The sequence below is a fragment of the Brachyistius frenatus genome, unplaced genomic scaffold (assembly GCF_029030835.1).
Source record: "Brachyistius frenatus isolate BFR_SWC_R1_liver_20210118 unplaced genomic scaffold, ASM2903083v1 Contig_56, whole genome shotgun sequence".
NCBI classification, from domain to species: Eukaryota; Metazoa; Chordata; class Actinopteri; family Embiotocidae; genus Brachyistius; species Brachyistius frenatus.
Window position 1 is genome coordinate 1,355,001 of NW_027210655.1, and position 22,496 is coordinate 1,377,496.

At 45.4% G+C, this 22,496-nt stretch overlaps 1 protein-coding gene across 3 annotated transcripts in view; it reads right to left on the reverse strand.

Moving 5' to 3' along the window:
* lrp4 (low density lipoprotein receptor-related protein 4) overlaps window positions 1-22,496 on the reverse strand; it is a 110,544-nt gene that overhangs the window by 25,523 nt on the left and 62,525 nt on the right. For all 3 annotated transcript variants that reach the window (XM_069705419.1, XM_069705418.1, XM_069705420.1), the window contains exons 3-12: window positions 18,763-18,879; window positions 11,799-11,912; window positions 11,545-11,661; window positions 9,967-10,095; window positions 4,079-4,198; window positions 3,833-3,958; window positions 2,515-2,640; window positions 1,771-1,905; window positions 604-729; window positions 1-121 (exon numbers count right to left, since the gene is read on the reverse strand). The exon at window positions 1-121 is cut by the window's left edge and continues 110 nt beyond it. In XM_069705419.1, the coding sequence (XP_069561520.1) occupies window positions 1-121; window positions 604-729; window positions 1,771-1,905; window positions 2,515-2,640; window positions 3,833-3,958; window positions 4,079-4,198; window positions 9,967-10,095; window positions 11,545-11,661; window positions 11,799-11,912; window positions 18,763-18,879 (1,231 nt within the window). The remainder of the gene's footprint in view (window positions 122-603; window positions 730-1,770; window positions 1,906-2,514; window positions 2,641-3,832; window positions 3,959-4,078; window positions 4,199-9,966; window positions 10,096-11,544; window positions 11,662-11,798; window positions 11,913-18,762; window positions 18,880-22,496) is intronic.

The window sequence follows — 22,496 nt, forward strand, 5'->3', positions numbered from 1 at the left end:
TGGTGGAAGTCCAGGGCGATGGCGTTCTCCAGGTTGTTGAGCAGCAGCGTGTATTCGGAGCGGTGCGGCAACACCTGACGGATGTCGATGCGGTTGGCGAACAGCAGCACCGGCTCCGGACCTGAGGAGGGAGGGGTGGGGGTGGAGTAGAGGACGGACACGGATGAAACAAAGTGGGACGGCGAGAGGCGAAAAAACGTCCAAGTGAAAGTTTGAAAGTGACTAAAAGACAAAAGAAAAGAGACAAGAATTTTTTTTTTAAAAAAAGTCGGGAGCAACGGTCACTTTTAATAAGAGCGGGCATTAATCTCAGCGGAGGCGAAGGTCCGGCTCCTGGCAGCTGCCTCGCCGCCAGTCGTGACCTGCGTTTAACTCCGGTCTGCAGCAGATTGATGGGCTGCCGTACCGGGCCTGAACTCTTACCTCCTGCCGCAATATCTAAATCTAGTCCAGACCCTCCGAAACGAGCCGACCTCGATCGGAGTCCAAGCCCCCGGAGCGGAGCGGCGGATACAGTTACGGCCCGAGCAAGAAGAATAAACACCGTGCAACCGAACTTTTTACGGTACATTAAGGTTTTTTTTTTTTTTTTTTTTTTTTTACCTTGAGCTTTGCAGCTGCGCTTGTCGGGTCGGAGCTCGTAGCCCTGAACGCACCAGCACTGGAACCCCCCCTCGGTGTTGGTACAGCCCTGGCTGCAGTAGCCTTCTTCGGCACACTCGTCCACATCTGGAACGGACCACAGTGGTGGGAGGGGGCGGGGGGGCAAGAGGGAGGCAGAGATGTTGGCGTCAATCTCCCACGGGGCTTAACAACCAACTCAAGACACACATAACTCATTCATACTTTATTACACGTCCACATCTTCATCTTTTTTTTCACGTTGCAAACACTCCCCTAAAATCTGGGAAGAAATACCAAATAGATTTGAATGTCTCCGTGATTTTTTAAAAAAGATTGTGGCAATAAAACTTTTGACTTGTGGCAAAAATCCCAGCGAATTCTAGTCAATAATGTCTCAGCCCGAAGCGGAATTTTCAGCGAAGTTTCGCGGAAATCTGTTCATACTTTTGAGAAAATATCCTGCTGACATAAAGAAAAAAACTGACAAACTGGAGAAAACAAAACTGTGAACTGCAGAATTGACCCGAGATGCTTGGTAACATTTAGGAAGTTCAAGACAGAATAAAGGGAGATTATATTCCCATTTCTTTCATTACTAATTCTTTGTACTTGTTTCTTTGCAATATTTTCCCCGCAAAACACTCTTTCTTCAGTTTTTCATCATGTAATTCAAACTTTAAAAAAAAAAAAAGTGAGGCTTTTATTGTGTTAAGTGCCCTGAAATAACCTCTGTTGCGATTCGCCCCTATATAAATAAAAATTCAATTCAATTGGATGCTTCTTCGCTTCTTCGTATGTCAATCATGTTTCCCATTTCCCCCGGACCATTTTGAGTTTCTAAAAGAAATGAATATTTAATCTCCCGAGCGTCAGCGGCACCGCGGCAGTTTTACAGTTACGTCATATTTAGGAAGTCAGTCAAGCTATCAAATGTTTAACGCAAAGTAGCAACTGGCCAATTGTCAAACTCTGCAGAGGTCATGAATATTAACACCCTCAACCTGCTCACTCACTTTCAGCGTAGACTCCGTCTGTCAGACACACACACACACACACACACACACACACACACACACACACACACACACACACACACACACACACACACACACACACACACACACACACACACACGCACGGCTTTACCCTGGCAGGCTTTGCCGTCGTCCATCAGCCGATATCCAGTGTGACAGGTGCACTGGACCAGTCCTCTGACCATCTGACACTTCTGGGAGCAGCCTCCGTTATTCTGGTTACAGTTGCCCTCGCTGGAGCGCGGCCCTGCACCAAACATTACAGGAACACAAACACAGCATGCTGATTCAATACAAGTACAAACGCGCGCGGTAAAAAAAAAAAAAAATACACAGTATCGGGCTCGCCTGGCGTCGGAGGGGCCCTGACATATTTCAGTCTCGCCAGGCGGATGGCGAGAACTATCAGTCAGATCGAGGCTAAGACAGCAACACGTGCAGTCCAGACACTGAACACTGATGAAGTGCATTTCACGGTTTCAAAGGATGCTGTTGACTGCCTGGCCTTTTTCCTCCGGTGCCTTCACCACAAAAAACTTGAGTCTTTGCAAGACAAGGTTTCCAGTTGGTGAGTTTTTTTTTTTTTAATGCTAAAGAGAAGGATAAACCACTGATCTTCCCGGTGGATCTTTTCCTTTCAAGCTTAAAAAATTTGACTCGTACAGAAACAAATATTGAATTCTAATGGGGAGAGGTTTTTTTTGTGCCTTTGTGCAGTAACACCGCATATCACATTGGAAAGATAAAGTAAAAGCCACTTCACTATAAAAAGACTAATATATATATATATATATATATATATATATATATATATATATATGAAGGCAGAGACTGGCGTAGTAGCTCGTGTACTCACGGCAGTCGTGGTGTGGGTGTTCGTCGGTGCCGTCCCCGCAGTCGTTGACCTCGTTACACACCTTCCTCTGACCGATGCAGCGGCCGTTCCCGCACTGGAACTGATCCGGAGCACACGGAGGACTCTCTGTTGAGGGGATGTGATGATACACGCGGTGAGACGACATAGATCTACCGACTGAAAACGATTTGAATACAGCATTTAAATAAACATATCCGCTAGTAGGCCGTGATGTTGTTAAAATGAGCAGTGCTGCTTTGTGGATGGTTTTTATTTGCAGGATTTTTTTTTTTTTTTTTTTTTCATTTAAAAGTGCATTTAAATCTCTGGTTTGGCTTAAAAAGGGGGACGTACGGATGATGTAAAAGATATTTATTTTTGATGCACCTGTGCAGCCATGAAAAATAACATCCAGAGTTCCCATTCCAAGTCAAAATGTCAAATTCTGACTAAAAAGCTGAAGAAATCTTTTTTTTTTTTTTAAACGGAAACCGTCGCCGTGGCTGCCAAAGGCTCCCTCCGCCATATTTGATAGATCTATAGTAGTTTTACAAACTTTACATTTTTCTTTTCCGTAACCAAAGCTCCTGAAATGTACATTTTCCTGCACGTTAGCCTTCGTAAGCAGGTTCAAGAAAAGGCAAATCTTTACTGAAGCGTTTGCCACTTGTTGATGAACAAGGGGGATAAAACCACTCAGGAAAAAAAAAAATTAAATAATGCAATAAAAAAATTAAAAAAAAAAAGAATAAATGGCAACTAAAATTTAAACATTCCCTTTTATTCAAGGAATTGGCCCTAAAAATGATCGAATCCCCTGAGTTTCCTGTCCACTGTCTGGAAAAGAGTTTATAAAATTCCCCGATACTCCCTGACCGCTGGGAACCCTGAAAATCATGGAAATAAACACCTCATTACATATGAATAAAGTGCTGCAAATGAGCCGAATATTAAAAGAAATTTGCCAAAAATACATTTTCACAGGTCAAAATGTTCCTGCAAAGTAACCTGAAACTCCTTCCCCATCGTGGCTCTGTTTACAGGACGACAGACCCCTCTCTCCCCTCCAAAAAAAACAAAAAAAACTTTGCAGCCCTGCGCCTGCGGTTTGTCCACTGGCCGGTGGAGCAGCCAAACTAATCAGCCTATTGTTTTAAAACTAACTGTGTCTCTTACCAAAAAGAGAAAAAAAAAAAAAAACAGAAAAAGAGTTTCCCAGTGGAGGAGGGCCGTTCAGAGCTGTTGTCATGGCTACGATTGAAGCTTGCGTTATATTTAGCTCCTGAAAACAACAACGGTAGCAACCACCAAGCCTCACCAGTCTTCTCGCAGCCCTCTTCGTCGCTGCGGTCCGAGCAGTCGTCCTCGCCGTCACATCGCCATGACAACCGGACGCAGCGTCCGGTTCCGCAGCGGAACTGTTCGGCCGTGCACATGGACGTGGCTGCAGGGGGGGACACAAACCTCACTCTTAGACCGGGTGATTCGAGATGTTACGAGTGAAGTCACACAATCAACGGACATAAACACGCGACTATTTTTTTATTTTTTCTGGGCTACTCACTGCAGTTCTTCTCGTCTGATTGGTCGTCGCAGTCGAACTCGCCGTCACACCTCCAGCCGGCGTTGATGCACATCCCGCTGCTGCACATGAACTCCACTGATCTGCAGGGCTGGTGAGAAGCTGCGCGCGCGCACACACACACACACACACACATACACACACACACTTCATCAAACTTGTCGGTCACAAAAAAAAGTCCCGAAGGGATTTTTAAGATCTCAACTTAAGTCGTAAAAATGCCAAAAGTTCTCGCGTCTGAAATGATGATTCGCTGTTTCCTCTTTGTTTTGTACTGATGAAATTAAATATACGCTTTGGCGAGGATGTATTACTTCGGTATGTCCAGACCTTTTGCAGACGAATTAACTGACTGGTTATCCTGAGAAATTAAAGATGGATTAATTGATGATGAAAAGAAGAAAGCAAATGCGTGATCTTTAGTGTTTTGTAGATCCGGCAGTGGGAAGTAGGTTGCCGGAGGTTTTCACAGGTCCTCTCCGCTAACTTTAACAAACACCACAACCGGGGCTGCGTCCCAACTACATTGAGAAAAGGTCGAGCAGCGTCCCGTTGAATCCGTCTCGTCGACATGCCAAAACGCCGCGGTGGATCGGAGCAGATGAACTTTGAGGAAAGCTGAGAGTTTGAACTGTGATGCACTGCTGCGTTTATGAACTGAGGCTGCCGGGTAATTGCTGGTCCACTTCTCCTTTGAGTCCATTCGGATCGAGTATCAATCTCCACTATTTTTTGGGATAGTAGTTTGTGCATAATGTGTCTATTTTCAGATCAGATCCCGACTATCAACCTCTCGAATAAAAGGCTGAAAGCTTTATCGTGTGAATAAGTCGGCACTCCAAAATGACACATTTTAAGTACGCCGTCCTCTCTGGATTTTGTCCGAGGACGTAAAAGTTTGAAAAGAAAAAGTGCCGAAATGCAAACATGCAGTTTTACTGCCATAAACATTAATGTGTGTGGTTTTTTTTTCCTTGTGATCATCTCTGACGAGTGATCACAGCCGTCCCACCCTGAAAATCTCCCCATCGCATCTCTACGCAGATCAAAGTGAAGCTCCGTCTGGCAGCAGACGAGGACGGTAGGTGGATGAGAAGATTAAAGCCGAATCAAACGTAAGCATCTTAAATTCTCCGTGTGTGTGTGTGTGTGTGTGTGTGTGTGTGTGTGTGTGTGTGTGTGTGTGTGTGTGTGTGTGTGTGTGTGTGTGTGTGTGTGTGTGTGTGTGCGTGCGCGTGTGTGCGTCTGCATCTCTCTAACAGGTTTCCTCCGTGACGGCTCCCGTCGAAGCCGCGGTGGGCCGCGAGATAAGGGAAGGGATGAAACGATAAGCGAGGGAAATGCAGAGGAAGACCGAAAAAAAGAAAGAAAGAGAGAAAGAAAGAAGAAAGAAAGAAAGAAAGAAAGAAAGAGAGAGAGAGAGAGAGAGAGAGAGAGAGAGAGAGAAAAGATGTTGCAGAGCTTGAAGCGTCGTCTAGGCCGATCAGCTGGGCAGGAGAAGAGAGAGACCATCAAAACAGCAGGTGGCTCTCCCACCGAAAGGGAAGGAAGGAAGGAGAGAGAGGGAGACTTATTGGACAGGAGAATCGGCGTGGGACGCCCACACACACACACACACACACACACACACACACACACACACACACACACACACACACACACACACACACACACACACACACACACACACACACACACGCACATGATTCATCCATCCTTTATGTCTCTCACATACACACATGCAGCAGCAGCTATGCTCTTTCATCTGCTCAGCCATGCAGCCGAAAGCAGTATCAATGTTCCCGAGTGGTAACTAGGCATGCAAGTCTGAGTGTTTTTGGATGTGTGTGTGTGTGTGTGTGTGTGTGTGTGTGTGTGTGTGTGTGTGTGTGTGTGTGTGTGTGTGTGTGTGTGTGTGTGTGTGTGTGTGTGTGTGTGTGTTCACATGAGGGAAAGAGGCAGAGAGAGAGTGAGAGGCTTCTTGTCTAACAAAGCGCCCTTCATGTGTCTGCAGAGTGGATGCCAAGGAATGCTGTCTGAGGATGGGCTGTCTTATGCCTTTTGAGGAATGCCTCCTCTGTGTGTGTGTGTGTGTGTGTGTGTGTGTGTGTGTGTGTGTGTGTGTGTGTGTGTGTGTGTGTGTGTGTGTGTGTGTGTGTGTGTGTGTGTGTGTGTGTGTGCGCCTTTTTTGTTACCTCATTGGACCCCCCCACCGTATAAACATCGAACTCGTCGGGACCGGTCGTCCAAACGGGGGACGAAAAGCTTAATGAAGTTAAACTCCTGAGGTTCCTGGTTGAGGAGGGTCGGGTCAATGCAGCAAAAGTGTGTGTGTGTGTGTGTGTGTGTGTGTGTGTGTGTGTGTGTGTGTGTGTGTGTGTGTGTGTGTGTGTGTGTGTGTGTGTGAGAGAGAGTGTCCAGAACCTACGAATCCACTTTAAAGCCGGATATATATATACCTGCTGTTGAATCACGAGTTTGCGTTCATCGTACTCGACTATGTACTGTTGGTACTGGAGGACTCCACCAGAGGGCGCACCAGCGAAAACAATGATAGCGTTAGAAGAAAAAAATCTTTATATGCCCAATGTAAACAATAAACATGGCCACAATCTAGGGGCGGGTGGGGTTGGGGCGGGGTCAATACTTTGCTGGTTCTGGCAATGACAGAGGGGACAAAACTCCGTCCACACTTCAGTTGGGACGTAACAGACACGGACTTGTTGACATTCAGTTTTTCAGGTCACGTCTTCGTACCGCCGCTCCACCGGCCTTCCCCGTCATGTTTAGATTGCATTTTTGCGCGCACGTCGAGTTTAAATTTCAACGTCCGGCGGGGAAAGTATCCCGTCGAGCCGGCTGACAGGTTTTAGAGCATTTTTGCGAGCTTGAAATCTGGATCCGTGTGTGTGTGTGTGTGTGTGTGTGTGTGTGTGTGTGTGTGTGTTCTCTATAATTCCTGGTTAAAATGCGCTGCTGTATTTTTTTTTTTACCACAGAAGTCATTCGAAGTATTTTTAAGGTCTTCCTACTGTCCCTTTTTTTTTTGTTGTCGTTTCTTTCGTAAGACTTCGATTCCAGCTCAACGAAACAAAAATGAAACACTTGAGAAACGAGGACGTGGGAGCCGAACAACGCGACTTCATCGAGGATCAAACGATGTTGCGAAAAACCTTGAACTGCGTTTATCGCACTGCAGATAAACACATCAAAGGGGAGGAAACCACTCTGTGTTTTGAGTGAGTGAGTGTGAGTGAGTGTGAGTGAGTGTGAGTGAGTGTGTGTGTGTGTGTGTGTGTGTGTGTGTGTGTGTGTGTGTGTGTGTGTGTGTGTGTGTGTGTGTGAGAGATGTGGCGGGCAGTTAAAGACGACGAGCGAATGGAACGAAACGTGAGAAATCAGAGACGAGAGGAGGAGGAGGAGGAGGAGGAGGAGATGCTGAAAGATTTGTCGGCAGCAGGCAGCGTCTCCACGGTGAGGAGATGGAAACATGATCGTCTGTGTCGGGACTTCACTCTGTGTGTGTGCGTGTGCGTGTGTGTGTGTGTGTGTGTGTGTGTGTGTGTGTGTAAGATGCACTGACAGGAAAGATCTAAGCGACAGAGTGTTTTCCTATTATGACAGACGCTGTCGAGCAGCAGCTGTTCCCGAGACCGACCTGCCGTCGCCGGAACGTCGAGGCGGGTAATCGGCACTAAAACGTGAAGACGAGAGGACGGTTTGTTTGACGCTGAAGCTGCGCGTCTTTGTAGCGGGAGACACCGAAGGCGGCTTTTTTTTTTAAAGCCTATAAAACCCTCATTTCCGTATAACGTTTGATCGGTGCGTGAAAATACCTGATTTTAATGCTTTTTTTTTCGGGACCGCCGACAGGAAATGAATCAGCAATTATTTGAACATTTGATCGATCAATGAAATCTATATTTCTATTTTCAGCTTGTCTTGATTGGGTGTGTTGTTTTTTTTTTTTAACTCTCTTCAGTTTTCCCTGTAAACAGAGTATCTCTTTGGTTTCTGGACTTTTGGCCCGGACGAACGAGCCATTTGGTGATGTCACCTCGGGCTGACCAGAACTTCAGATTGGCGTTTGTCGTCATTTTCTGACCCGTTACAGACTGAACATTTAATCAGTAAATCAGAATAACACTCAACAGGCCAATCAATGATGACAAAAACGGTATTTGCAGCTCTATCTGTCCCATACAAGCAGCAACACGCCATGACGTCGCCCGCTGGTTTGTAAAAAAAAAAAAAAAAAAAAGCCATTTTGAAGCCTCAAGTCTGGCATTTTGGCCGTCGCCATCGCTTTTTTGAAAACCAAAAGCGACCATATTTGGACGTGCTGGGGAAGAGCAAGGTTGTAAATATGACTTCAACCAGAGGACGCTATGCCCTGTCCACTTATACCAGAAACCTGACTGCACCCCAAGCATTTCAATCAAACCAGACATGCCCTTAAACGTAGCGGTAAGTTGTTGCTTTTTTTTTTTTTTGAGCCAGCCCCTAGTGGCCATTACCGGTATTGCACTTAAAGGGCACTTTAGCATCGGCTTCACTTTTCAGACCATTCCCATATACAGTCTACGGTCACATACTACAACTCCTTCTCAAAGGGTTTTTTCTCCTACAAGGCTTCAATTGTCTTCAAGAAAAATATTTGAGTATCACGTGTTGTGCAACAACTAAGAAATGAGCCAATAATGAACTATTAAACTCCAGTTGAACTGGCGCAGAAAGCTGCGGGGACATGAGCAATGACTGGAGGAGGGAGGGAGCGAAGTGGAGAACAGGGGATTCGAGAAAGAGGACACTTCTGCCAGAGGGAGAGAAGAAACTTAACTCTCGTCTGACGGCGCAACAGAGCTGATCTCCCGGAGGAGGATTTGTGTTCGTCTCCCCGTACAAGACGCTGCTCGGCGAGAGCGTTTATCTGTACGTGTGCGTGTGTGTGTGTGTGTGTGTGTGTGTGTGTGTGTGTGTGTGTGTGTGTGTGTGTGTGTGTGTGTGACAGCAGCTCACTGTGATCTTCACACCAGCAGGACCGGCTGGATCAGTGACTCCACGGTGACAACGTGCGATGCATTTCAGATCGTTAAAGTGAGACCGTTTTGGTGAAGAAGGATCCTTTAAAATGCGGTCATTATATCATGGAGTTGTTACTGGGCTTTGTACTGAGCAGTGAAAGTGAGTCATTACATGGAAAGACTGGTTCTGGTATAAACAAATTATATTTACCGTTTACAAATGACCACAAACTCATTTCTGGAAAGCAAAGTTTGTGTTTCTAATCAGTCAGTCTGCAGTAATATATATATAAGTGAAGCAACATGTTTTGGTGAATCAAAACTTCTGCCCCGAGTTAATCCCTAAAATGTATTTTGTGATTAGGTTGGACTAAGTTTAAGGGAGAGACCGTAATGTAAAAGTGGACATAGTTTCCGGGTCTGAAAAATGAGGCCGAAGCGCCTTAAGCTGTAATACCACCGAGCGCCACTAGATGTCGGCCCCGTAAAGTCCCCATAGACTCCCATCCAACTCGAAGTCAGGACATTTTTTTTTTTCCAACGAGTTATTTCGGTTTTGCTAACTAAAGTCCCTCCTTCTTATTGGTTTTCTGGCGGTCCATCTGAAAATCATCCCATCGTTAATTAAGAGAATAAGCTTCAAAAAGCTGTGTTGTCAGTTTGATTGACAGGCCTGCGGTGGAGTCGGTTTTCCGCCATCCGTGGGCCGGGACTTATGTCAGCCGTAACAGCGGATTAGCGTCTGAAGAGACAGACTTTTCCGTCAGAGTTCGAGGCGAACAAAACACAACAGTTTTGCGTCGGACCCTTTCGTACTCCTTGAATCTGAGCGACGCAGGGACTTACAGCAGTCCGACTCGTCCGACCAGTCTCCGCAGTCGTCGTCTCCGTCGCAGTGGTAGATGTCCAGGATGCAGCGCCCGTACGCGCACTGGAACTCCTCCACGCTGCAGGTGGCCGTCATCACGTCCGAGGCTGAAACGAGACGCACAGAAGAAAAAAAAAAGACACGCGCTTAAAACAGATGCTGCGAAAAGCAGGCGCGGCAGTTGGCTTGTCGGAGGCTCTTTGAAGCTTCCACTCGACTCTGCCTGAATCTGTCAGAAAACTCCACATGAAATGAGGGAGAACAAGTTCAGCTCTCTAATAAGACGGCGGACATGTTTACATGCTCGGCGGGAAGCTTCGGTACCGTGAGAACCGGGTTTACGTGCAGCTGGTCGCCTGTCGCAGCCGTAATGTGGAGTTATAATGATGCGGCCTGAAGAGGATTTCTTTTTTTTTGGGATCAGACTTGAAAGACAGTTTGTCCTGTTTGAATTTTACAAAGACACCGCTCAAATATGGAAAGTGGACTAATTAAGACTCATTTAGTTCAGTTTTTGAATTTCAGTCTAATTTGGGATTGAATTATTTTGCATATGATGACAAACATGCTGCAAGTAATGGTTTTCTATTTCATAAATATTCAATTTCTACCTTATACAAGCAGAACGAGTCTTAATTAGTTATTTGATTATGAATTGAACGTTTTTCCACAATCGCATTAAAACCTCCCGTTATTTTCTCAAAACCGGAAGCACAAAACCCCAATTTTCAAACTACATTCACAAAACCTCTGACTTTTCTTGCAAAACCAAACAATCGCCTCAAAAACAGTTTCATCTGACGTTGTCAGATCACACTCGGCTTAAATGCAGTAAAAATAAAGAAGTAGAAAAGGAACAAAGACAAAATGTAAATGAGAAGATGTGCATTGGAGGATGCGGTCAATAGTGGAAAATCCTGTCCACCATCGACACCGTTGAGTTCTTCCAAATCTTCCAATAACTAGTCTAATGGTGTTGTTTTGAAGGACCATGTCAGCTATGAGGGCCTCACTGAACACGGTTTTATTACCGCAGCTCGAATTTCACCGGAAATAGCTGTTGGTTGTCTCCCTCTTCCTCGTCCCCCTTCGTCCTTCCTCTCCGATAGATTCCGTCCATCGACGGTATGAACCTTAAACCGGCTCGTATCGGTCGCATCTCTTCATTAGCATCACGTGTGGTCAATTACGAGTCGTTGTGTTGAAGATATGACACCGGCGCTTAAATTGTGTTTTAACTTTCCCCATCACCATTGTGCGTCACAGTCCAAAATGTGTTTCAAGTATGGCAAAAAAAAAGAGTCAATGAGATCTGCAAAATTGGGCGAAAATTGTTCCCAAAAGAGTTTAATTGATTCAGTAAATGGGTTCAGCTGCCTCAAAGTATTTGGTTTAGTGTTTTAGCAATTCAGCGAAAAACTGTAAATAAGATGTTTTTCTGGCTGTACGATGAGTCTCGCTGACCTACAAAAATGCAGTTGGTGTCCGTGTCTGAGAAAAAGAAAAAAAAACTTTTGAAAGACGTCGCACACAAACACGCTCTCTAAACAACTCACGGCAATTTTCCTCGTCCGATCCGTCTTTACAGTCCGTGTCCCCGTCGCAGTACCAGTGCTCGGCGATGCAACTCCCGTCCGTGCAGCGGAACTCCTTGTCTGAACATTTACGCATATCTGGCATGCGGGGAAAAAAAAACAAACAAAAACCACACAAGTCATATGAGAAGACAGTTTGAATAAATATGGTGCCTGTGTGTGTCTCCTTGTGTGTGTGTGTGTGTGTGTGTGTGTGCGTGTGCGTGTACACCCACCGCACTGTTCGTCACTGTTGTCGCCGCAATCGTTGTCGCCGTCGCAGTGCCACAGGCTGCGGATGCAGTAGCCATTTTGGCAGTGAAACTCGTCCTCCTCGCACTCTCTGGGGGCTGCAGGGAGAGGAAAAAGAAAAAAAAAGAAAAAAGAAAAGAGGTCTCAGAGGGCAAATGTTACAGATACGAGAAAGGTAGAGCACAGATATTATACGAGAAGGTGATAAAAACGCAAGGCATCCTTGAGCTCCGCTCACATCCTATCATCCGGTGCTGTGGCACCGGGGTAGACCGCTGCCTTTCATGTCCGACCCAGAGCCAAAGACCCGAGGAGAAGAAACAAGATGTTTTCTCTCTCTCTCTCTCTCTCTCTCTCTCTCTCTCTCTCTCTCTGTGTAAACGGGCTGAACTTTTTCCAAGGCTGCAGGTCTGAAGACTCAAAGACTCGCAGACCAGAACATCCTGCGGTTGGAGCTCGGCACAAAAGACATCGAAAACAGACAGCGACAGCTGCAGCGCAGCGAGCGAGAAGGCTGAATAGAGTGGCGGGGAATGCTGGAGGAAGTCACCCCGAATATCATAATAACTTTTGTGCAGAAAGCGCTTTTCTTTTTTCACCCAGATGAATGAAGACGAATAAAAAAGATCAAACTGTGGGTCCGCTCGAATTAAGGTTCCCCACTCGAAATCAAACTGTCAAATTCCCCCGACTTCTCCTTGACTTGGATTAAAAAGACTTTCCATGACCTGTAATGGGTAGAACGACCTACTGCCGTTGTGCTGAGCGAACAAGAAACAAGACACATTTCTATTAAACCAGGCCGTCACCTACCTGCTTTTGTTGCGCCGATATGGAAATCAATTAAATAAACGTCTAAAGACTGGATGCAGAGGCAAAGAATTTATCTAACAGAAAAAGCCACACAAAAAAATGTTTGAGAAATATCTCAAACCATATTCTCAGCATAATCCTCATCCTGACCTAACAAGAACGATGCTTTCCTTATTGGCCAGAAGCCCGGTCGGGCTCATCAGACGAAGGATGAAGATGACCGGTAAGTGCTGCATTCGGGCTGTAAATTGTCGAAATATGACCGTCGGTAACATATAACAAATGCAAATATTCACCATGTTATCATGAGCGAGTTAAATGGTGCCTGTTATTGGAGTTAAACATCTTACATGCATAATAATCCACCATCCTACCATGTTTTCACACTATACGGTAAAAAAAAAAAATCCATCCTAGAAATCAATGAACACACCATTTTATTTATATTTATATATATATAATTTTATTTATATATATATATGTACTCTACCTCCTGCTGTATGTTCAGGAAGCGTTTCATTAGACAGTTAACCTTGAGATAAAAGTCACATTTGCCATTCATGCCGACGAACCCCGACGACGCAGGTAGAAGGGAACTCCGTGACATTGACGGTGTTTTCCAGTTTCGAAGCCTCTCATTTATCCAAACGACTCCTTCACCTCGCTCCTTTAATCACGCCTCAAAAAAAAAAAAAAAAAAAAAAAAAAAAAATCACACCACCTGCTTACTGTTAACCGCCGCCATCGATTGGCAGAGGGCCGGGTCGCGAGCGGGCGCCGGGTAAACAGGTTCGTCGAGGAGAACCAATGATGGATGGATGCCTTGCCCCCCCCCCCCCCCCCCCACACACACACACACACCTTCCCCTCCCCCCCCCCCCCCGACTCGGCAGGCGGTAATCTATAATTTATCAGTGCCGTGTGTGAGCGTTAAGACAGCTGAGACAAACAGAGCGAGATAAAAGGAGCCACCAACAGAAGGCTGAAGGGGACAGACAGACGAAGAAGACGAAGGTATTACAGAAACAGACTCACTCCACTTCTGAGATCAGTGATATGACGCGAGGGCTCAGAGCCAATGTACATATACTGTAACATATGATGTGTACACTGCACTTTATTTGTGGATGGTGTTATATTTCTGCACGCTGATTAAAAATCTTGGTTTTGTCATGTAAATATCATTTTTATGTCAATTTTGCATTAGCCAATAAATCCGTGGTTTATATTTCGATACGTTTGTGTATAGACAATAAATTGACATGTAATAAATGTTCAGAAATTAAACTTCTAAATCTGCTGTTTTGCAATTTGTGAATGTATCTTAAATTCTTTGTATTTGTGGGTTTTTTTGCATATGGGCAGTGTATTGTCAGGGTTTTCATGGAAATGAAATTCTCTTCACTTTCTATCTTTACTTGTAAGCACTGAATTCACAAACTATAAAAGGGCCAGTTCATCCACATCCACATATTATGCCTTTAGTACTGGCGGTTTCTATCCGGGTAGATTATTGCGTGATGACATTGTCAGATGTACGTTTTAGAGATGTCGTTTGACACAATGGAGGTGAATGGACTCTTGTTTAGCGCTCAACGTGTTGAAAACTTGCACTTGAATTCGTGTACAGCAATTCTTAAAAGTTGTTTTTCGGTACTTTTAGATATTGCAAATTCAAATTGGAGCAAACCAGCCCAGTGCTGCCACTATCTACACATCACTAACAGGATATTAGTGCACTGACCCTTTACGCTAACATACAAAATGTCATTGTTATATCTTCTGGACTTCAGGTAAACTGATAATGGATTTTGAAGTCAATACCAAAAAAAAAAACCTTTTTCTTTTCTAATATCTTTTGTTTTTTAACATTTTGTATTGATGCCTTTTGTGTTACAAGTAAAACACTTCCAACTGCCTTTTTGTTGTAGCACAATATCCAAAAGAAGAAAAATCCAATCATGAATCATCATCATTTTTCCACATAAACTTGTAACATAAACAAACATTTTTGAGAAGGATCCTTTAAAATGCGGTCATTATATTAGGGAGTTGTGACTGGGCTTTGTACTGAGCAGTGAAAGTGAGTCATTACATGGAAAGATTGGTTCTGGTATAAACAAATTATATTTACCGTTTACAAATGACCACAAACTAATTTCTGGAAAGCAAAGTTTGTGTTACTAATCAGTCAATCTGCAGTAATATATGCATAGTGCAATATATCAGATTTATTAGATCTGATTTATTAGTTTGGCGAAGGCTTCATATTCGACTGCGAAACCTCAGCTGACCTCGCCCTCGCCTACACCCCCCCCACACACCCTCTCCCCATCCCCTCCGCCCCCCTTTAAAAAAAAAAAAAAAAAAAGAAAGAAAAGGGTTTAAATCCTTGGGTGGGTCCAAATGAAAATTTAATTCCAGCCGCACAATCGACAAACACACTCATTTTTTTAATCTATTATTCATCTGGCAAGAAAATAATTGATTCTCTCCCTCTCTCTTGCGTCTCCATAGCTCCCTCGCCCCTCCCATCCGCGAGGTAAACAGAGGGTGGGGTCGGAGGTCAACAAGCCCTCAAGACGCTCATCATTCACGCAGCAGCCAAACGTCAAAGGGCAAAGGTTGCTCTCGGAGTCATTACCAGACTCCCTACATGTGTGTGTGTGTGTGTGTGTGTGTGTGTGTGTGTGTGTGTGTGTGTGCTGAGATAATGTTATGTTTTTTTTTGTGTTTTTTTTGTGCTATTTTTTTTGTCTGTGAAATGTCTTTCAAACTTCAAGAATTTCAAATATCTGGTGTTCAAACACAGACATCCGCGGCACCTCGGCACACCTCACTCTCCCCGTGTTTGTCTGAAAATCCTGACAAGTGCTCCGGTTCCACCCGAGCGTGGAGGATTTGCCCCCCCCACCCCCCACCCCCGCCTCCACCCACCCACCACCTCTCCACCTTCTCTCCCACCATCTCTAAATAATGAAATAAACCCACTGCGTCGTGGGGAGAAACAAAAATATATATCGGGAGGTGAAAAAGACAGACAGAGCAGGGTGGAGATAAAAAAAAAATAAAATGAAGAGAAAGAGAGAAGCATGAAATAATAATTAGTTTGGGAGAAAGAAAAAAAAAAAAAACAGGGGAGGGAGAGAACATTTTGTTGGGCGTGAAGATGAAAAATTCATAGCTGGCCTCGCAGCAGACAGACCTCCCATCAGGAAGTGATTCGGTGTCTGGCTGATGATACCGTATGTGGGTCAACAGAGGAAAGGAGGAAAAAGAAAAATTGCTGGATGACAGACAGATAAGAAAAAAAAAAGAATCATTGTGAAGAGAAAGAGCTATAGGTGGAACCTGCTGGACACGTAAACCGCATGAGGCGTCGCAGGAAACAATCAAGGGTGATTGGCGGGTCAAAGCGCCACGCCGGCCTCATCAACCGACTTGTTGGTGGAAATAAATCCCCCCCACCCCCCCGCAAAGTTAATACTCATCGATCCACATCAATTTAAAGTGCTCGTCTTCAGTCATTTTGTCAGTGAAAGCAAAATATCTCCACAAACGTTCAGTGGATTGGTATCAAGTTTGGTACGGACCTTCACGGTGACCAAAGGATTCATCCTATTGAATTTGGTGATGGTTGAGTGTGAAATAAGAGCACCTCAACCAGTAGAAATGCCACTTGTTTGGGGCGACCCGATGGCCGAGTGGCCGGGGAGCAAACCACATGGGCGCGTACACCGGTCACCGGTTTGCAGCAAGTCACTGGTTCAAGTTCAAGCCTTCTCATTTCCCGTCAACCTCCACTGCCACTGTCAAATTAAGGCATAAAATACCTAAATAACCGTTCAAAAAAAAAAAAAAAGTCACTCGTCCATCAGTTTCCGTTCAGTAATCTCAAAAAAAATGAGCGATGGAAATCTTCTCGGCAATCTTAACCGCACGTACGCCGACATAGCGACGCTGCGATCTGCACGCCACCTCCAGTCGGGTGTGCTTTGGGTCGCAGTGACACACAAAGCCAACGGAACAACTTAAGTGGGCGCAGTTACATATGAATTCAGGACGAGTTGAACTCGAGCAAAACGCGCACCGACATGAAACGAAAGTCCTCTAAACTGAGCGAAAGCGTCCATGCATAATCCAGAGCGCAATGAAATTAGCATTACTTCATAATGCACGAGGTGGACCGGAGAGACAGACTGAAGCTACCTGGCGAAACAACACGAGGTGAAGATTCGCTTCGTTTTCCGTCTACAGACTCCTTCAGGACGTCACCGCGGTGACAGGCTGCCGCCAGCACGGCATCACCACCCGCTAACTTTTTTTTGGGGGATATCGTTTGGATTCTCGTGAAAGGTCTTAAAAGTCGAACGATACGCGTTTGTCCTGTTTTAGTTTCTTTGACGGATACGTCGCCGAGCGGGGAGTCTTTCCTTTTTCTCAATTACTGCTCTATTCAGCACCCGCCGACAGCCAATCAAACGTGCTTAATGTTCAACAAATGAGCCGAGCTCAAATGAACTAGAGCGAATGGACGGCGGTTTCAGTCATCGTCAGAGGTGCCGGGGCTCAGCGGATGTTTCTGCCGGTGTAACGGGGAGTTTTGGTGCGAGACGCTTCGGTCGGTAAATGTGTGTGTTTTTTTTTTAAACGTATTTCCGTCACCCGACCAACCATCTCGCCGGCTGGCAGCTTCTCTTTTTGTGAGATAACTGCGCTCCGTCTGTTTGAGTTTAACAGAGCGAAACAAAAAAAAACAAAAAAGAAGAGCTGGGAAATAAAGGCGGCATTAGGAAATTAAAGTCCCCTGGAATAAATCAAAAATAGCCCTTTGAAAAACATCCCATTTTTAAAATACAATAAAACGTATTCACGTTAAATGATTTACAGGTTAATATATTGATTGCCTCATTTATGTATTTCTGAATTCATTTCATCGCCTTGTTTATGTCTGTATTTATTTATTTATTCGACACGGACCTAAAAATGGCATTCTTTAAAGACAGAAGGGGCGAACTGCTGTTAGACCTATTAAACCGAACGAGACAAACATAAACGATGAAAGGTCAGCAGTTAGTTAAGCAACATGTCTGAAAGCCCCCTCGACTCCAAAGTTAGTCCCTTGAAGGACGCCGGCCGACTCGTCCTGCCACGTGTCGCCTCCACCGGGGACACATCACACCCTGAAACTATTCCCGTCTGCTCGCAGAGCGCTGAGGGTGATTAAACCCAAATGACTCTGCCGACCGGTCCGCGGCGCGTCGACACGGACACGCGACCGCGTCGTTACGGCGTAAACACGGGGGCGAAAAAGCGGGACGCGGAAATCGGGCCACTGACTGCACCTCCGCTAATGGAAAAAAACACGTGCACGGACGTCAAACAAAGTCATGACGATGGGAGGCTTTCTTCAGACATCTCAGACGGTCCGTTGAAGAGGTGAGAAACGGTGAAAAACACTCTTCCCTTTTCAAAAAATACAAAATAAAAAAAATAAAATGTCCTCACAGAGATAGAAATCCATGCAGCAGAGCCACAGATACATAAATACGAGTGTGGAAATAGACACGCCGCTTACCTCACCCGCTGCGGACCACATTCTGCCTGGCAGGCAGCTGAGGGGTATTTTGGGTGGAACATGTGTGCGTGCGCGCGCACACGTGCACACACACACACACACACACACACACACACACACACACACACACACACACACACACACACACACACACACACACACACACACACACAAAGATAACTCCCAAAGTTAAAAGAGGAACCGAATAAAATGAAGTCAAAGGTCAGAAAATGTCTTGCGTGCTAGACGTGAGAGTGCTGACCTCTCGCCACAGCGTGTGTGTGTGTGTGTGTGTGTGTGTGTGTGTGTGTGTGTGTGTGTGTGTGTGTGTGTGACAGACAGGCAACTCCTTCAGACTCAAAACAAACACCTCACCGCACATGGCTGCCTCAAACATCTGTCCACTTTAATAACTCCCCCACCCTCCCGGAGTCTGACGGAGCGGGTCGAGTGTGCGTTCTCTGCGTGTGACGGCGCGTGTCAGCGCGACCGCCGCTGTTTGTTTGTTTGTTTGTTTGCGTGTTCGTGCGCGCCGAAGGGAGAGCAAGTGTACTTACGGCAGTCCTGTTCGTCGGAGTCGTCCTCGCAGTCGTTGTCTCCGTCGCACACCCACGAGCGACGGATACATTTGCCGTTGTCGCAGTGGAAGTCCAGCGGCGAGCAGGTGGGGAGCACTGCGAGGAAACAACAAGACAACAAGTCTGTCAGGAACAAACAAACAAACAAACGAGCCGGGGGAAAGGAAAGGAAAGGAAAGGAAAGGAAAGGAAAGGAAAGGAAAGGAAAGGAAAGGAAAGGAAAGGAAAGGAAAGGAAAGGAAAGGAAAGGAAAGGAAAGGAAAGGAAAGGAAAGGAAAGGAAAGCTTTGAGAACTAAATCAACTTTGGTATTTTTTTTTTATACTTTTTATTGCATTTCCGTTTTTCCTCTTTAATCTTATTTGTCTCCTGGTTTCAGATTTGTCCGAGTTCTTATCATCAACCAGACCGTTTGCAGGCCAGAGTAACGTTGGATTGCGCTCTCAGTATGATGTCACTGCGATCTGCGATCAGATTTGAGAACTGCTGGATTTGATCAGTTTGTGAAATTGAAATCTTCCAGAGATGTGGAAGTTATGCTTTATTTCATATTTCCAGGAAGTGAACATCAATCCATCATTTTTTTTTTTTATATATATATATATCAGTGTCCACCCAACATGAAACGTCTCCTCAAACTTTTGCATTACGTCGCAAAGAAAGCCGCATATCAAGTCAATCAACGGTATGCTTACGTTGCAGTACATGAACGTTGAAATAACTTGACTTAAAAACTTCGAATGTTGTCAGAACTAATCGAATCGACGAATACTGCAAGGAAACCAGATGAGGGATGACATCTGCCGATCAAATCCACTTACAGGTCTCTCAACTTGTTTTCAAGACACATTGTGGTCAGGATGATGAAAGCTCGAAGATTCGACACCCGACTGTTAATGTCAAGCTCGCTATTATTGAAAATTACCCCCGAGGTTAAAACTGCCTCACTCATTTTTTCACGATGATGTCACTTTATGTAAATTGGCGTGGACGCGGACATGTGATTGGAGGAAGTCTTTAAATAAGTCAGCTTTTGACTAGTGACCATATTTGGACGACGAGCTAGGGGAGGAGGGGCGGATCTGATTGGAAGCCCGGCGGTATTACGTCCCGCCCGCCGATAAGTCTTATACTGACCGCACCACAGGCCTGTCAATCAAACAGAACACTTCTTTTTGACGCTTATTTTACAATAAATGACGGGATTATTTTCAGATGGACCGGCAGAGAACGAACGAGAGAGTTGAGCTAACGACACCGGGATAACTCGGATCAATTTTAGTGGCCTTGAAGTTTATGAGAGAAGTTGAACGGAGGCTTTTTGGAGCCGACCTCTAGTGGCACTCGGTGGTATTGCAGTTTAGGGCACTTTCGCAATCGGCCTCATTTTTTTCAGAGCCGGAAGCTGCGTCCACTTTGAGATTATCCCATCGAATCACATCTCAAAATACAGATGTGATGACAATCCTGCACTAAAGGTCAGAGTTCTGACCAGCGGCCGTAAAATCGGGAGGGTTTATTCTCCGGCTGGTCTCGGCCGCTTCGGAGTCTGATCCCCGAACTGGAACCCCACGGACGCATCTTCCTCTTCCTCCTCCTCCTCCTCTCGCCGGTCCACTTTCTTACCCTGAACTCGGACTCAGCGCATTCCTCCTTAACTTCATATCCGCTCTGAGTGCAGCTACTGGCTATCTAAGCAGAGCCCGAATGACTGGCCCTTTTGTCATCCGCAGACAGAGCTAATTTAATTACAGGCCGGAGAGGTATGGAGGGAGGAGGAGGAGGACGAAGAGGAGGAGGAGGGAGAGAGAAAGGAGAGGCAGCAGCAAGCGACTCCCTCACAGCGGAGTCTCGCCCGCCTGTCAATACCAGATATGAAATATTGACCAGGCGGACGCAGACTTTATGAAAAATGCATGACGTCACGCGGCGAGTTCAGCAGCGAAAACGCAGACAGGCGGACGAGCCGGGAGTGAATTTGAGTGAGTGTGTCGGTGTGTGTGTGTCTGTGTGTGTCTGTGTGTGTCTGTGTGTGTTGCCGGGGTGTGGCCGCGGGTCTCTGGAGAGGAGGAGGGAAGCCCCACTGACCCACATACCCCTGCATGGATATTACATTATTCAGAGAGGGAACACACAAAGAGACGGACGGACCAGCGAGGAGAAGTGTCGTCCACCCGTCCCGTCCCCCCGTCCCCCCCCCCCGCCCTCGATTCTGTTCACCTTCTCGTGAACTCGGTCTAAATTACACCGCCACGCTGGTGCTTTGGGCATCCATGCGCAAAACCTATAACGCGTTTCCGCGACAACCAAAAAAAAAAAAAAGACAAAATTATCCAAATCGTCCAATCGGTTTCTTTGAATCCTTTTTCCACGCGGCAGGGTTGGGAAAATCAACTTGACGAGGAAATGCGCTGGAGGATCCATCACAGGAGGGGAAATCTAATCAAGTGTGGATTTTTGTTGTTGTTGTTGTTGTTGATTGTCACATTTTGAATGCAGCTGCGAGCACGGTTAAAAACAGGTCCGCGCGCGGTGCGTTCAAAGACCCCTCAGGTTTCAAGAGCATCTTTTTTCACGACGCTGAAATGTTGCGAGAACATAGAAGCAGTTTATTATCAGGACAGCGGTCAGTTTTAGGACGTCAGAGCAGATTTATCCCGAATCATGATTCTTGACGCGAGTCAATGTCTGATGGAAATATTGACAAATAGGACAGAGGAAGGAGTTGTTGGACACTTTAGGACAAAGCAGAGAAATTTTGCAAACGAAAGAAAGCGAATCAGGGAAATTTCTGAAAATCAATAACTTGTTTTAGTTTTATTTTTTTTAAACAAATATATAATACATTTCACTTTTAGTTTGTAAAACTTAAATATTTACTTTGTTTTTTTGTTTTTTTTTACTCTTCCTTGATTGAAAAATTTAAACATTTTAGTTGAAGACCAGTCAAAAAAAAAAAAAAAAAAAAAGTGTAATTGTCAACTTGGAGTTGGGAAATTGTATTTAACAGTTTCTTTCTCAGACTCGCTTTCAGGAAACAAAACTCGGCTAAAATAAAATAAGGTTTTGAGATCGTTTTTTGATATCAAAAAATAAAAAAAACCAGGAAGTAAAAATTGGCGCAGATTTACGATCTACTACCGGACATGTACCGACATTCCTGACAACCCGTCGGTTGTGGACTCGCAGGACGCCTGAACGCCGTCCAGAAACCTCGTCTTCGTCAAACTGAAGCACTTTGATGCATTTCGGATGCGTCTCCGACCGGACGTCAGCAGATTCACCGCCTCGACGGACAGGAGGAGAGAAATGCTGCTTCTCAACATTTTAATAAATATTTCAGCTTATCTGAAGAAGAACACACACACACACACACACACACACACACACACACACACACACACACACACACACACACACACACACACACACACACACACAATAACACACAAGCAGACATAAGCAAACCGTTGCTGCACGGGCTGAATAAACAACACAGTACAGAAATTGTTCAGGCACGAAAATTGGGAGAAATGTATGCAAATAAATAGCCCACTCGCTCACTCATGTACACACACACACACACACACACACACAGACACACACACAGGCTGTAGGTGTGGCCTGCCTGCCCCCCCCACCCCGCACCCCACCCCACCCGGTATCGGGTGGATCAGCAGGGAGCATGCTGGGAAGGTTGATGAGGTCTCTGGG